Raw genomic sequence first — 14,010 nt, forward strand, 5'->3', positions numbered from 1 at the left:
AAAGTTTGATTGCGCTACTTATCCACACTAATATGAGTTTACACTATTACGAGTTTTATGGTCATCAGATTGCTCGTATGTTGACTGTGGAGAGAGAGAGGGACATCGAACAGTGGATCAACAAAAGACTCAACTGGAATTACTTTACGTTCCTTTCTTGCATAAATTTTACTACCTGGAATATGTTAGGGTGCTAGTGAGAGGTATTGATTACAAAGGTGGTTCAGCTTAACTGACTTTCCTTTTTCAATTTTATCAGCTGATTATTTTGCTTCCCTTTTAATGAATTGCTGTTTGCACTTCGCCTCCTACATGAAAGTTGTGAAAGTGGATGTTTATGCAGTTTGCAGGAGGCCCAAAAGAGGATGAAGATAAAGAAGCCGCCACATATTCTGGTCATCCACCTCAAGCGCTTCAAGTACATCGAGCAGCTTGGCCGCTACAAGAAGTTATCGTACCGCGTGGTGTTCCCCATGGAGCTGAAGCTCACAAACACGGTTGATGGTGCAGATGACTCAGAGTACTCCCTTTTTGCAGTTGTCGTCCATGTAGGGACTGGCCCCAATCACGGCCACCACGTCAGCGCGGTGAAAAGCCACAGCCATTGGCTCTTCCTTGATGATGAGAATGTGGATATGATGGATGAGTCAATCCTGCAGTCATTCTTTGGTTCTGCCCAGGAGTTTTCGGGTAACGCTGATCATGGCTACATCTTGTTCTATGAGTGCGTCAGATTGAGGAGCTGAGAGATTTCCCCCCTTTCCTTTTTGGCCTTCTAGAACTCTTTCGTTCTTTTTTTTCCTGTTATTATTTCTCCCTCATTGTGGAATTAGAAGAAGCTCTCCGAGGTTGTGAATTCAGATGTATTGTGACAGTGTATACTTTTGATGGTTGCAGTGTACAGTTGACGGTGAGGACATGCCTTCCAACAATAAAAATAGGAGGGTAAATGGGTGGTAAAATGTTTTAGAAAATCTTTTTGCTTTCTATGTCATTGTCTATAAATGGGAAATGCATCTATCTTTGTCCGCAAATAGGAAATGTAATCATCCCTGTAGAGATGTTGTTCGAATGTTCATATTTTTTCAACAGTGTGGGTGTAAACGGGTGTTAAAATATTTTAGGGTACTTTCTGTTTTACTTTCTGCATCATTGTCTATGAATAGAAAATGCAGTTATCTTGGTCTATAAATAGAAAATTCAATTATCTTTGTAGAGATGTTATTCATGTTCATGTTTTTGTCACCCGTGCCTGAGCGTAAATGGGTATTAAAATGTATTGGGGAACTTAATTTTGTGTCATTTTCTATAAGTAGGAAATGCAATTATCTTTTTCTATAAATAGAAAATGTAATTATCTTTGTCTTTAAATAGCAAATACAATTATCCCTGTAGAGATGTGATCCTGATGTTTTGCGTCATTTTCTAAAAGTAGGAAATGCAATTATCTTTTTCTATAAATAAAAAATATAATTATCTTTGTTTATAAATAGGAAATACAATTATTCCTGTAGAGATGTCATCCAGATGTTCATGTTATTGTCACCAGAGGCTCTGATGTGATGTGAGAGAGTGTAACGTCTATAATGGAAAATGCAATTATCCCTATAGAGATTGTAGCAAATAAAAGAATACTAAAGTTCGGTATAAATTAACCTAGTGTAATCAAGCCTTCTGAGTTATGCGCTATTTTATATGACTCTTCAATCTGTAAAACATTTAATTATGTTATCTAGCCTTTCAGTTCTTTTTTGTTTGAACAATTTAATGATACTCACATTATAAAATTTTGAGTACATCATTTGTAATGAAATTTAGTCACATGAATTATGTGAATTGCACTAATAGCTTCATCAAATGAAAAAAGGTTAACTCAATGGTTCCTGAAGATGCTCTTAGTTAATCCAATCACCTTTAAAATTTTTAGTATATAATGGAGATAGTACCATAATGACTCAAATTTTCTCTTAATTGATACAATCACTTACAAAATTCTTTCTTTTTCTAAACCTATTACCATATCGTGGGGCATAAGCAAAATTAGGCCTAAATGAACCTTACATCTATTAACTCTTTCATTCTCGCAGTTAAAAAGGGAAAACAAATAAATTCTAGTGGTAAACTTCTTCCAAATCAAATTATATATTTTTTTAAAAGAACTATACGAAAATCCAATTAATTACTTTCCTAAATCAATTGGATCTAAATACAGTTTTTTAGCAGAAAAATAATTTGATTGATATTTAGGAAAGTAATTTAATAATGGTACAATTTGGACATAAAACATCACCTTTTTTGTTGGACCCTCTTACTTATATTTGGCCCTCCAAAGATCTAAATAATAATTTCGTTCTTGAATATATTTTTCTCTACAAAATTTTGTTCATGAATATAAAATATACATCTGCACTTGAGGCCTTTTGTAGGCCCACGACAATAATAGAACTCAGAAACTCCAGTTCTAATATCAGATAAAATAACCATTGTATTCTAAAGACTTAAGCTAATAGAGAATGTTATTTAAATATTTTTATATTTAAAAATAATAGATAATTTGCTAAATCTTTCTCTTAAAAAAATCCTCCTCTGTTCGGGAGGTAGCTGGATTAAAGTAGGTAATAGTTGTGCAACAGTTGTTCATAGTAACACTAAATTCTACTAGAATTAAGTAGCATCCTACTATCAATATTTTAGCACATATAAATTCAATTTCTGCCAAAACAGCATTACAGGATACACCATAATGATTATTTCATGCCTCAAGACTTTTGGTGATTAATTTCATGACCGCTAAGACAATTTGGTTTAATAAGTTATTCATAATTTTATTCTCAAATTAATTTTTACAACCTGGTCCGCCAAAGAGAAAATATCCATATCCGTCCCCACCTCCTGATCCATTTGAGCCCTTAAATTTGCTAACACTGTAACAATCTTGTCTGTCTACATAGGAAGTCACCATGTCCTCGATAACATTGTAAATTTTTCCATTTGGATTGACAACCTTAATATTTTTTATATATGCTGCCTTTCCTTCTCATTCTGAAGAAAAATGTTCGCTGTCCATTGGAGGACGATTGTCATTTTTCAAAGAGCTGTCGACAAATCTACCCCATACAGCAGTAGATGCATTGTCTGTTAAAGTAGTGAAGAGAGATTTTGGCCAATAGCCTAGAGGTCCAGCATCATCTCCATCATCTCTATATAACCACCAATCTCCGGTTTGTAAATTCTACAATAATTTAAAATCAAAATATAAGTGATAAATAAAATTAAGAAAGTATGCATATATTTTATTCATGAAATATAAATGTTGCAATACATTAAACTTGCTTGATATGTTTGATTTTCAATTCTAGGTTTATGTCATGGAAAATACAAGTTTAAAAACGTATTTTAAATTTCAAGTAGTACCAAAAGTGTATATAGTAAAGAATTAAAAATTGTGCTAGCTAGGTATTAAATCTACTATACCTTCTGTATTCTAAGTGTAAAATAATATTGTGCTCCATTATATTCGGAAACTGGAGTAATTAGATAACTCGGCTTCAGTTTAGCTGAATTATCTATTACAAAACCTTTACATAAAAGGTCATAACAACCCGTCGACTCGTAACCATCCGCCTGTAAAAAAGAAAAACAAAAAACAAGAACGAAAGGGAATTTTTTTTTTCGATATTGAACGACTCATTCAGTGATCATAATAAAAAAAATCTTTCTATACTTACAGTCCAATAAATGAAGAAATGAACATCATAATCATGATATAACGGAGGATTTACCTGTCAAGCACATAGATCAAAATATCATGCACTTCTCAGAACTCTAGTTAACCAGAAGATTTGTTAGAACACTTTGTCAGAAAATTACATACTTGCCATCCTGCCTGTATTGCATTGAAATTTTTTGATGGGCCATCAAGCCCACTTGAAAGCCGAAACGAAAAAGAGCTGATCTGATAGGATAGAATATTTGGCACACCATATACATTTAGTTGGGCTTTGCCACCATAATACGGGCCATCAGAAACTTTTGCTTGGTAAACGGCCCACTTCATGCATGTACAAACCATATTAGGCAAAATTAGAAATGTGTTTTTTTATATAATACAGATTTTTATTATTTGATTTTTAGTCAAATCCAAATACGATGCCCAACAAGATTATAAAAAAGTATGTCTATATGTAAAATTTCAACACCAGATCAAAGTCTAATGTAAGATTTTATAAATTTATTTTCTATATATGTCATTTCAAATTTTTTAACATATTATTCGTAAAGCAGCACGTGTTCGACTTAGTAATAAATGAATTAACGAGCAGAATCAGAACTAAATTTTTCTATTCCATACTTTAACGAGAGTCAATTCAAAATCAGATTATTTCATAACTGAGTCAAGAGTCAGCCTTATCTCACTTGCGATTCGCTTGCTGACACCCCTAGTATAGATATAGATATATATACATAAATGCCTCTTTTGGTCATCTGCATGCTGCTATACAGGGATCCACCGGAATGGATGTATGAATAAATTCCTTCTATAAATTAATGATAGGGTATTAATTAACACAGGGTGGAGATATCATGCACACACAAAATGAAATTACCATAGTGCCCCTATATGGTACATGCCAGCTGCTTGGCACTGAACAATTAAGCATTGCTTGCTCATGATCCCTTCCCTTCGAGCCAAATTTGGTTGCTCATAATTTACTGAAGTAAAAATATTTATATTTCAAATTACTTCTAAATAATTGATTTTAAATTTACAAAAATGATTTTTAAGAATGGCGATTTTTAAATTCGATTATTTGATTAGCTCTAAATAAATTTATAGTTAAAATTTATAAATAAATACTTAAATGTATATTTTTACCTCATTTCAAATATTACATTACGAATCATAATTGAAATTAAATTCTAAAATGACACTTAAATTTGCATTTTGAATTCAAATTTGAACTTGACAATTGAAGCATGGATTCAAATTTGAATTCACAGTTCGAATCAAATTTAAAATTAAAATTTGATCTTACATTGTGAACTCAAATATGACCTCATAATTTGAACTGAAATTAAAATTTAAATGGAAATTTACGTTTGAATTCCAATTTGAAATTGGACATTTGAACTCATTATTCGAATTAAAATTTATATGGTAAACTTAAATTTGAATTCAAATTTCAACATAAAGGTGTAAATTCAAAATTTGGACGCAAAGTAAAATTCACAATTTGATTCAAATTTGTTAATTAAAATTTCGATGCTCAATTTTAAACTAAAATTTTAAAATAAATTTATATTTATATTTACATTTATAATTCAAATTCATAACATAAAATTTAATTCACAATTTGAATTCAAAATTCAAGTTGAAGTTCATGGGTGAAATTAACTTGACTCAAGTTTAAGTGTATTTGGATTCAAATTGATTTTACAAAATAAAACTGGAATTTCAATTTGATTTTACAATTTAAATCCAAGCTTTAAATTTAACTTTAAATTTGACATTACATTTTACAATTTAAATCCAAACTTTAAATATATTTAAAAATATATTTAAATTTNTATTAAATTTAAATTTAAATATTGAATTTAAAATTAAAATAAAAATTTGAAATTTGAGTCCAAAATCAGTATCAGATTTCAAAAAGCAGCTTTTTTCTGCTTCTGATTTTGGGCCTTTCAAAATCAGTTTTCTGATTCTAAAAAACAGAATCAGATTTTAAAAGTAAGTTGCCAAACGCCCTATTGAACCGAAAATCACTTTTCAACCTAAAAGCGCTTTTTAAAGGCTAGGCCTAGCTTTTGAAAAAGTGATTTTGGTTTTTGAGAAATTATTTTTGTTAAAAGCTGTAGAGCGTTTGGCTCTGTTTAGATAAAAATGATTTTTCTGAAGTGATTTTGAAAAGTTATTTAGCAAAATTTTTTTAATGTTTGCATAATTAATATTTTTATTAAATTTTATTTTAAAATAATTTTAAATCTAAATTTAAATTTGAATTAAAATGAAAATTTTTAAATTTCAAAAACATACAAAATTTAAAATTTGATATTTTAATTTAAAAAATAATTTAAAAAATTTAAAAATTAAAAATTAAAAAATTAAAAATTAAAAATTTACAAATTTAAAATTTAAAAATTTAAAATTTAAAATAATTATGAAATTTAAAATTTAAAAATATAAATAATTACGAAATTTAAAATTTGGAATTTAAAATTTGTAATTTAAAATTTGAAATTTGGGATTTGAAATTTGAAATTTAAAATTTAAAATTTAGAATGTAAATAATTATGATATTAAAAATATAAAATTTATTATTTAAAAATATAAATTTAAATTTTAAATTTCAAAGTTTAAATTTAAACTTTAAAATGTAAAATTTGCAATTTGAAATTGGAAATTTGTGAAATTTGAAAATTGAAAATTGAAAATTGAAATTTAAGATTTGAAATTTAAAATTTAAAATTTAAAATAATTATGAAATTTAAAATATAAAATTTAAATTTGAATATTTAAAATTTAAATTTTAAAAATTTATAATTTGAAGATTTAAAATTGTAATTTAAAATTTAAAATTTGTAAATTTTAAAATCTAAAATGTCAAATTTTAAATGTTATCTTAAATTTTAAATTTTATATTTTAAATTTGAAATTTTAAAATCTAAAATTTGAGATTTGAGGTTTAAAATTAAAATTTAAAATTTAAAGTTTGAAATCTATTTTTTAAATTTTAAAATTGAAAAGTTAAAATTTAAAAATTCAAAAATGAATCTAAAAACTAAAATTTAAAATTAAATTTAAATTTAAACATTGAATTCAAAATTAAAATAAAAATTTGTAATTTGACTCCAAAATCAGAATGAGATTTTAAGGAGTAGCTTTTTTCTGATTTTGATTCTGGGGCATTCAAAATCAATTTTTTTTATTTTGAAAAGCAGAATTAGATTTTAAAAATAAGGTTGCCAAATGCTTTATTGAGCCAAAAATCACTTTTCAATCCAAAAGCGCTTTTTAAAAGTTATGCCGAACACCCCCTAAATTAGAGAATAGCTTGTTCTACCCAATAGATGGAACTACTATTCTACCCTCTTAACAGGTTATTTCGGAATAATCTGTTAACGCGGGGATAAATTAACATGCCAATTTTGTTTGGTGTTTAGCAAAAATAGTGAAATAAAAGGAGTTATTCCCTTTTTATTCTACAACCAAACGGGGCCCTATGGTTCTGATTTGCAACAAAAGAAGAGAAACTTCATTGCAGCACTTGTGATTTCTTTTGCCCTTGTGGGAAGAAGACGGTGTTTCACCTCTAGTGACTGTACATTATAAGCTAATTAAACAACAACAGCAATAATGTATAAGCCCATCCTCCAAAACATTCAATTCCGGGCATAACCACACAAGGCCTTTGTTGATTTAAATATTTAAAGCTCTTAAGTGAAATAAAGATAAAAGTGAAGAATTTCCATAACTATGTGGTTTCAGTGTGAGTACAGATTTCTTGGCTGGTCAACGGTGTACATAGGAACACTACTTAGAAATGTGGGTTAGCTACATGAAGATAACAACAACTACTGAAAAGGAAAAACATGCATGAGAAGCTGAACTTCTAGTTTATAGGATACTAATTAAAGAAGAACTGATATCACTACGTACTGGTTTGGTGGCTAGAAAATGCCTATATATACAAGCTTGTAGGGATGAAGGAAAAGAAAGAAGAAAGGTAAACCGGAAAGAAAAGATGGAGGGAGACTTCAATAAACACGCACCACCGGCTTCACCCATCAGCTTTTTCCAGGAAAGAAACAGCCTGCCAGCTGGAACCATCGCCGCCATCGTAGTTGGGGTGGCGCTGGTGGTGATCGGAGGGGTGGCTCTCATCGGCTGGTGCTGGTGGAAGCTCAGCTCCGCAAGTTCCGGCGGAGAGGGGGAGGCGGCGGCGGTCGTCGAGCTGACGGCCGTGGCCGCACAGCCGGTCGTCTCATTTCCTCCAGCCCAACATGCGAGCGAGGAGCCAGAAGAAACATGCTACATCTGCCTCAACGATTTCGCCGCCGGCGACGAGCTGCGGCAGCTTCCGTGCCTACACTACTTCCACAGGCACTGCCTCGCTCCTCTCCAGCGTCCTTACTGCCCTACTTGCAACTTGGCGCTCGACGGGCAGTGAAAGGTAGCAGCTTTTATTCTTCACTTTTTTATTTGAAAAATGAAAAAAGTATAAATATTAGGCTGTAGCTACTAGACAACCGGTACCTGTCCATGAACCGGTTCCACCTATTTTTTAACTCACTAGTGCTTGTGAATTTTTCACCCTAGGATCACCTCGAGATCCGTGCTGCTGTTTTGTAAAGGATCGTAACGGGCGTTTTCCTCCTTCCGTCTCTCTCTCTCTCTCTCTACTCTCTCTCTCTCTCTCTATCTACCCGCAAACCAAAACCCAACTCCTGGTCCTAGTCCTCCTCCACAGTCCACACCGCAGCCACTTTCCCCATCACCCCGGACTACCTCGCGGCACGGATCTCGAGCCTGAAGCACCACATCCACGCCCCTAGCACCACGCCTCCTCTGCCTGAAGCACCGCCCTCTCCCTCCCCGTCTACCCACCACCGCCCCGACCCCGACTCAGGCCCCCAACCCCACATTCCATGGCGAGTCTCAACACAAGGTCAATTTCATCGCCGCCTGCAGGCACCAGACGACTCAAATTAGGGCAAAAGTTTCGTCTATTTTAATGTGCCAAATCAATTTTAATCTGCCTATAATCAGGAATCAAACTGCAGCTTGGTGAAGATTTTTTTCTTTTGCACTAATTTGTCACCATAATGTTGCAGCTGATGACGCTGCTGCTGCTGCTCCCTTTTATTAGAAAACAGAAAAATGACATGTCCCCAACAAATGGCTTTTATCAGTCATGCGTATGAGACATATAGGAAGAAAAATAATGCTTTCAACAGCCGTACGTTGTTACATTTTGTGGTCCCATGTTTTGATTTAAGAGGTTTTCCAGAGTACGACTTTCATTAATTGCTTGTACCTTGCAACTTCAGTTGCTTTATGTTTATGATTTGCTTTGAAATCCTTCCTTCGACAATTTTCTTCAAAAGGGAGAAGAATAAATGGGTATTTAATGATTCTTTCATGATTTTTTTTTTTTTTCCTTCCCTGTATGTGACAAACGTATTGCATGTTTAGTGAGATATAAAAACTGCAGTATATAAAGTCTATGACTAGCACAAGCAACAACGTTGACGATACTACATGATAGTATTCTTATGGCTTTATTTTGAAGGTAACTCAATTTGATCTATATTTTGTACAATTTATTCAGAAAGCTTTTATTTTGTATTCTAGAATTACGATACTTCTCTCTTTGTGTACAGTAGCTTATTTGTAAAGGATATTAATTTCCTTTCATAAATTTAGTTATTGCAAAAATGGTTCATAAGCCTTCTTGTTGGTAATTGTTCTTTCTGTTTTATTAAACAGTCCACAAAAAAGCCTCTGATTTAGCTTTGCACAGGTTATTGCTGACCTCAACTTCTTCTAAAGAATAGAGTTCAGGAAGTTACTACTTGGACAGCGGCAATGGCAAAAAGAATTGAAGTGGAAAGAAAAATTTTATTGTATTCATGTTAGTAATTATGTGTCTTAAACTTTTGTTCAGCTAAATTGTATTAGAAAGAGAAAATTAGTATGAATAGTAGACATGAGTGTTATTTTAATATGTAATATGAGAATTTATGTTTTTATATTTATCGCAATCAATGTATGGTTCCTTGTTGTGTTCATCAAAATCAACGTATATTTGTTTACTTTTATATTGATTCCATGTAAGGATTGTGTTGTATTAACGCAGTTATGTTTGTGTTCATTGCTACTTTAAATGTTCGACACAGAACTGTTAATATTTTCTATTAGAAAAATGCAGAGAACATAACAACACAACACCAAGTTGCCATAAAACAAAAATGCAAAACTAAAAAATTTCAATTATAATTCAATTAATAAAATTATAATAAAATTATATATATATAATTTTATTAATTGAATTATTNATAATAAATAACTTAATAAATAATAAATTATAATATAATAAATAAATATAATATAATTATATTCTTGTATAATTAAAAAAAATTTAATCTAAAACAAAAATGCAAAACTAAAAAATTTCAATTATAATTCAATTAATAAAATTATAATAAAATTATATATATATAATTTTATTAATTGAATTATTATAATTTATGTATAAAAAATTAATTTAGTTGTTTTAGATTAAATTTTTTTTAATTATACAAGAATATAATTATATTATATTTATTTATTATATTATAATTTATTATTTATTAAGTTATTTATTATTTATATCTAAATTATAGTTTTAGATCATTCATTTTTTGCTAAATAAACAACAAAACTAAAAAATTTTAATTCCATAGTAATGAAACAAATAGTAAGGGGGAAGTAAATTTCACCGAACACTATTTCAACTCAAAATTCACTTCAACCCAAAGTCCACGGGTTCTTAACGAATACGTAATATCTCTAAAACAAAATCAGAAGCAAAATTTTCAAGAAAGTGGACTTTCTATCGTAGATGCAAAGAGTAAACAAATGTGAAAATCCTGCTGATTTGCTTTGTCCAAAATTGACAACCGAGAGTGATATAGATCACATAAATGAAGCACATTATACTTATATGGTGCACAATGGAATTAATCATGAAACCCAACCAATATGAATATATTTAAGATATACACAGCGTATAAACATAGAAGATCACTAATGCGATAAGATTTGCTCTCATGAACATATATCTTTTCTATCATCATCAAAAGGTGAGGTCAACCGTTGAAACAAAAGGTTTTAGGAGCTGCAGCTGTATAAAGGCTGAAAATAGTGTTACAGCAAATAGAACAAAAGTCTGGAAAATACAGATGGTTCATAATGCAAATGGCAAAAAATTTGGTGGTTAGCACTAGGTTTCAAGATCGAATCCTAATTAATTCACATTTTCAGTTAAATCTATTTCTAAAATAAAATAAACGAAGCGGGTAATATATTACCTATTCCTAAAAAAAAAAGTATGAAAATACAAATCATTCTAGAAACACCTTCAAAAAATTATTTCAAAGACAACTTTCATATCAGTTTAAAATTTTACCTCAATTTCAAAGAAATCAAGATAGTTAAAACCAAGAAAACGACATACAAAAAATAAATTTTGATATATAAATCTTAAGTGGGTTTGGCGAGTTAATTGAGTGTGACTGGTTGACCGAGTATTATCCAGTTAATAATAAGTTGGCTGGTTGGTCAAACCGTTTACAACCAATACCCATTTAGTCCAAAAGTAATACCTATTTAGACCAAAGCAAAAACCTTACATAGATGGTGCTCCAAATTAACAGACCAATTATGGTTAAATCGCAAAACTTCAAATAAAAGAAAATGCATATATAATAATTCATAGTTTAAAATACTTATAAAATTAAGAAAACGATGGTCACACTAGTTTCACTTTATTGTCTCTTGAGACGCTCCTTCACAAATGTTTTATAGTTCTTATCCACAAATTAATTAATTAGTACAGCCTCCTGGTCCACCGAAAAGGAATTTTCCATAGCCATCAAAACCTCCATTCTTATTTGAAGTCTCGTAATCTCCAACATCGTAACAATCCTTTCTATCAACATAAGAACCAAGCATTTCCTGGGGAGGTGAGAAGATTCCACCTCCAGAGGTGATGTACTTAATGTTCCTAAGGGAAGCTGCTTGCCCTTCACCCTCCGAAGGAAAATGTCCACTGCCCATTGGAGGGCTCTTATCACTTTTCCAAGAACGAACATATCCACCCCATTCAATATTAGATGCATTTTGTTGCAAGGTAGTGAAAAGAGAATTTGGCCAATAACCTATAGGCATTGTTGTATTATCCTCATCATCTTTATATAACCACCAATCTCCAGTTTTTGAATCCTAGAGAGGGAAAATTAGAAGTTAGTAGTGAAATTAAAAAGACATTATCTTTTGTAGAATGATAACAAAAGTCGCTAGAAATTTAACAACGTTTTGATATGTAGATAACATAAGCTTAAGAAGATGATCTTCGATTTTAGCCTATATCATCTGAGTTTCCAAGTATAAACACAAGCTACAAAAGTGTTTCATAAGTATTTGAAGTGCATGTTGTGAAAACCACGAATCTGCATCAACAAATCAAGATTAGTTATATATACCTTTTGTATTCTAAGCATAAAATAATATTGTGGTCCACCGTATGTGGATGGAATTAGCGTGTCTCCTGGCACAAGTTGGGATGAATTATCTAATACAAAACCCTTACACAAAAGATCAAAACAACCGGTGGAGTTATAACCATCTGCCTGTAAAGGGGAAACAAAATCGTTAACACTTTCACCATCAAACCAATCTTTTAACTATCTTAGTAAATAAAATTTATACTTAACCGTCCAATAAGTGAAGAAGTGAACGTCATAGTCATGATAACGTGCAGGATTCACCTAAAATTACATAGAGCAAAATGTTATTCACCCGGAAAAATTTAGATACAACTGGAAACTCCGTAAAAGCTAGGATTGCAAAAATGAAATGCGAAATACTTTATAGGAAATTACGTACTTGCCATCCTGCTTGTACTGTATTGAAATTTTCTGGTGGGCCATCAAGTCCATTTGAAAGGGAAGCTGCAGATGCGGTTACTTGATTGGATTTAATATTCGGCGCGCCATATACATTTAGTTCGACTCTTGTACCATAAAACTCGAAATCTGTTTGATAAACCGCCCACTGCATGTGTAAACCAAGAAGATACGATGACAAATAAAAAAAAAAAACTAGTAACATATAAAAAGAGCTCTCATTAACATACAAGTGACAAATGTAAAAGACATCTAGCTAGCGTGAAAATTAAACGACTAAAATAAATCATTAGGCAAAGTCAAAATCTCACATGACGGGCATAAGCTGACTCATCCAGAGGACGATAACCGCTTGACATTATTGGATGGTAATTGAAGCCTTTCCCATTCTGCATGAAGCTAAACATCATTAAGCAATGAAATAGTAAAATATTAGTTTAAATTTGTCAAAGAAAATATGTAGCTATTTGAATATATATATATATATATATATATATAGATATCTTTAATTAAATAAACAATGTAAAGAAATTTGATCAGAAGAAAAGCCCAATAAGTAAAACCAAAGTTCGTCCCAAAATGAATTGAATCTTCTCAATTTATTTAAGCTAAATGTAAAAATATTAATACAGTTTGCAGGTACTGGATACCTATGACACTCCGTTTGAAGGCCTATGAGCTGTATAAAAGAAATATTAATGAAGCTTATGATTTATTTTTTTGAGAAATGAAGCTTATGATTTAGATCTAAAAAGAAAAGAAGGAAAATCCATTTAAGTTTTACATGCATGTAATTAAAAATTTAGAAAGCATTGATTCTAACCCGAACACGCTAAGTTTGTACCTTATGATTCTTGGAGTTTTCCGCATCTAACTGCTTCCCTACTACTCTACCCTGGGCGAGACAAAGAAGAGAGAGACAAACGAATGTGAAAAGATTGAAGCTCTCGTACGCCATGTATGGAGCTTCACATACGATGAATACGTATCTGTGGCTGTAGATCAAATATATAATAGTAGCCCTCTAGTTTTTCTATGGTAATCAATTAACTTTTCATAAATCACCATAATAAAAACTTTTCATAAATCACCATAATAATTAATGTTCACGCTCTAATTAGGAATAACGTACATATATAATACCTTTACTTATTTTGCTCTCGTGTTGCCATATCTTAGACAAATATATGTATAGTATAATTGCACTATACTATACTACCACAATTTTCTAGTTAACTATTGAGTTTTAAAAGGAAAAATGCGATATAGCAAGAAAAAAGGATACTAAAGTACGGAATAATAGAATGTAATTAAGCGTTTTGAGCTATGCGCTGTTTTATA

The 14,010-nt window shown here is 31.1% G+C and overlaps 2 protein-coding genes across 2 annotated transcripts; one reads left to right on the plus strand and one right to left on the minus strand.

Annotated features, from left to right (window-relative positions):
* Nucleotides 291-9,822, plus strand: LOC109706595 (ubiquitin carboxyl-terminal hydrolase 3-like). Its single transcript, XM_020227532.1, has 2 exons — nucleotides 291-685; nucleotides 9,705-9,822. Exons 1-2 carry the CDS (start codon nucleotides 366-368, stop codon nucleotides 9,706-9,708), a joined length of 324 nt encoding a protein of 107 aa, XP_020083121.1. The 5' UTR covers nucleotides 291-365; the 3' UTR covers nucleotides 9,709-9,822.
* LOC109727923 lies at nucleotides 11,588-13,627 on the minus strand. The gene is made up of 6 exons (XM_020258149.1): nucleotides 13,514-13,627; nucleotides 12,981-13,058; nucleotides 12,650-12,817; nucleotides 12,478-12,531; nucleotides 12,247-12,393; nucleotides 11,588-11,986 (listed from the first exon to the last, which is right to left on the minus strand). Exons 1-6 carry the CDS (start codon nucleotides 13,625-13,627, stop codon nucleotides 11,588-11,590), a joined length of 960 nt encoding a protein of 319 aa, XP_020113738.1.

The sequence above is a fragment of the Ananas comosus genome, linkage group 2 (assembly GCF_001540865.1).
Source record: "Ananas comosus cultivar F153 linkage group 2, ASM154086v1, whole genome shotgun sequence".
Classification (NCBI taxonomy): domain Eukaryota; kingdom Viridiplantae; phylum Streptophyta; class Magnoliopsida; order Poales; family Bromeliaceae; genus Ananas; species Ananas comosus.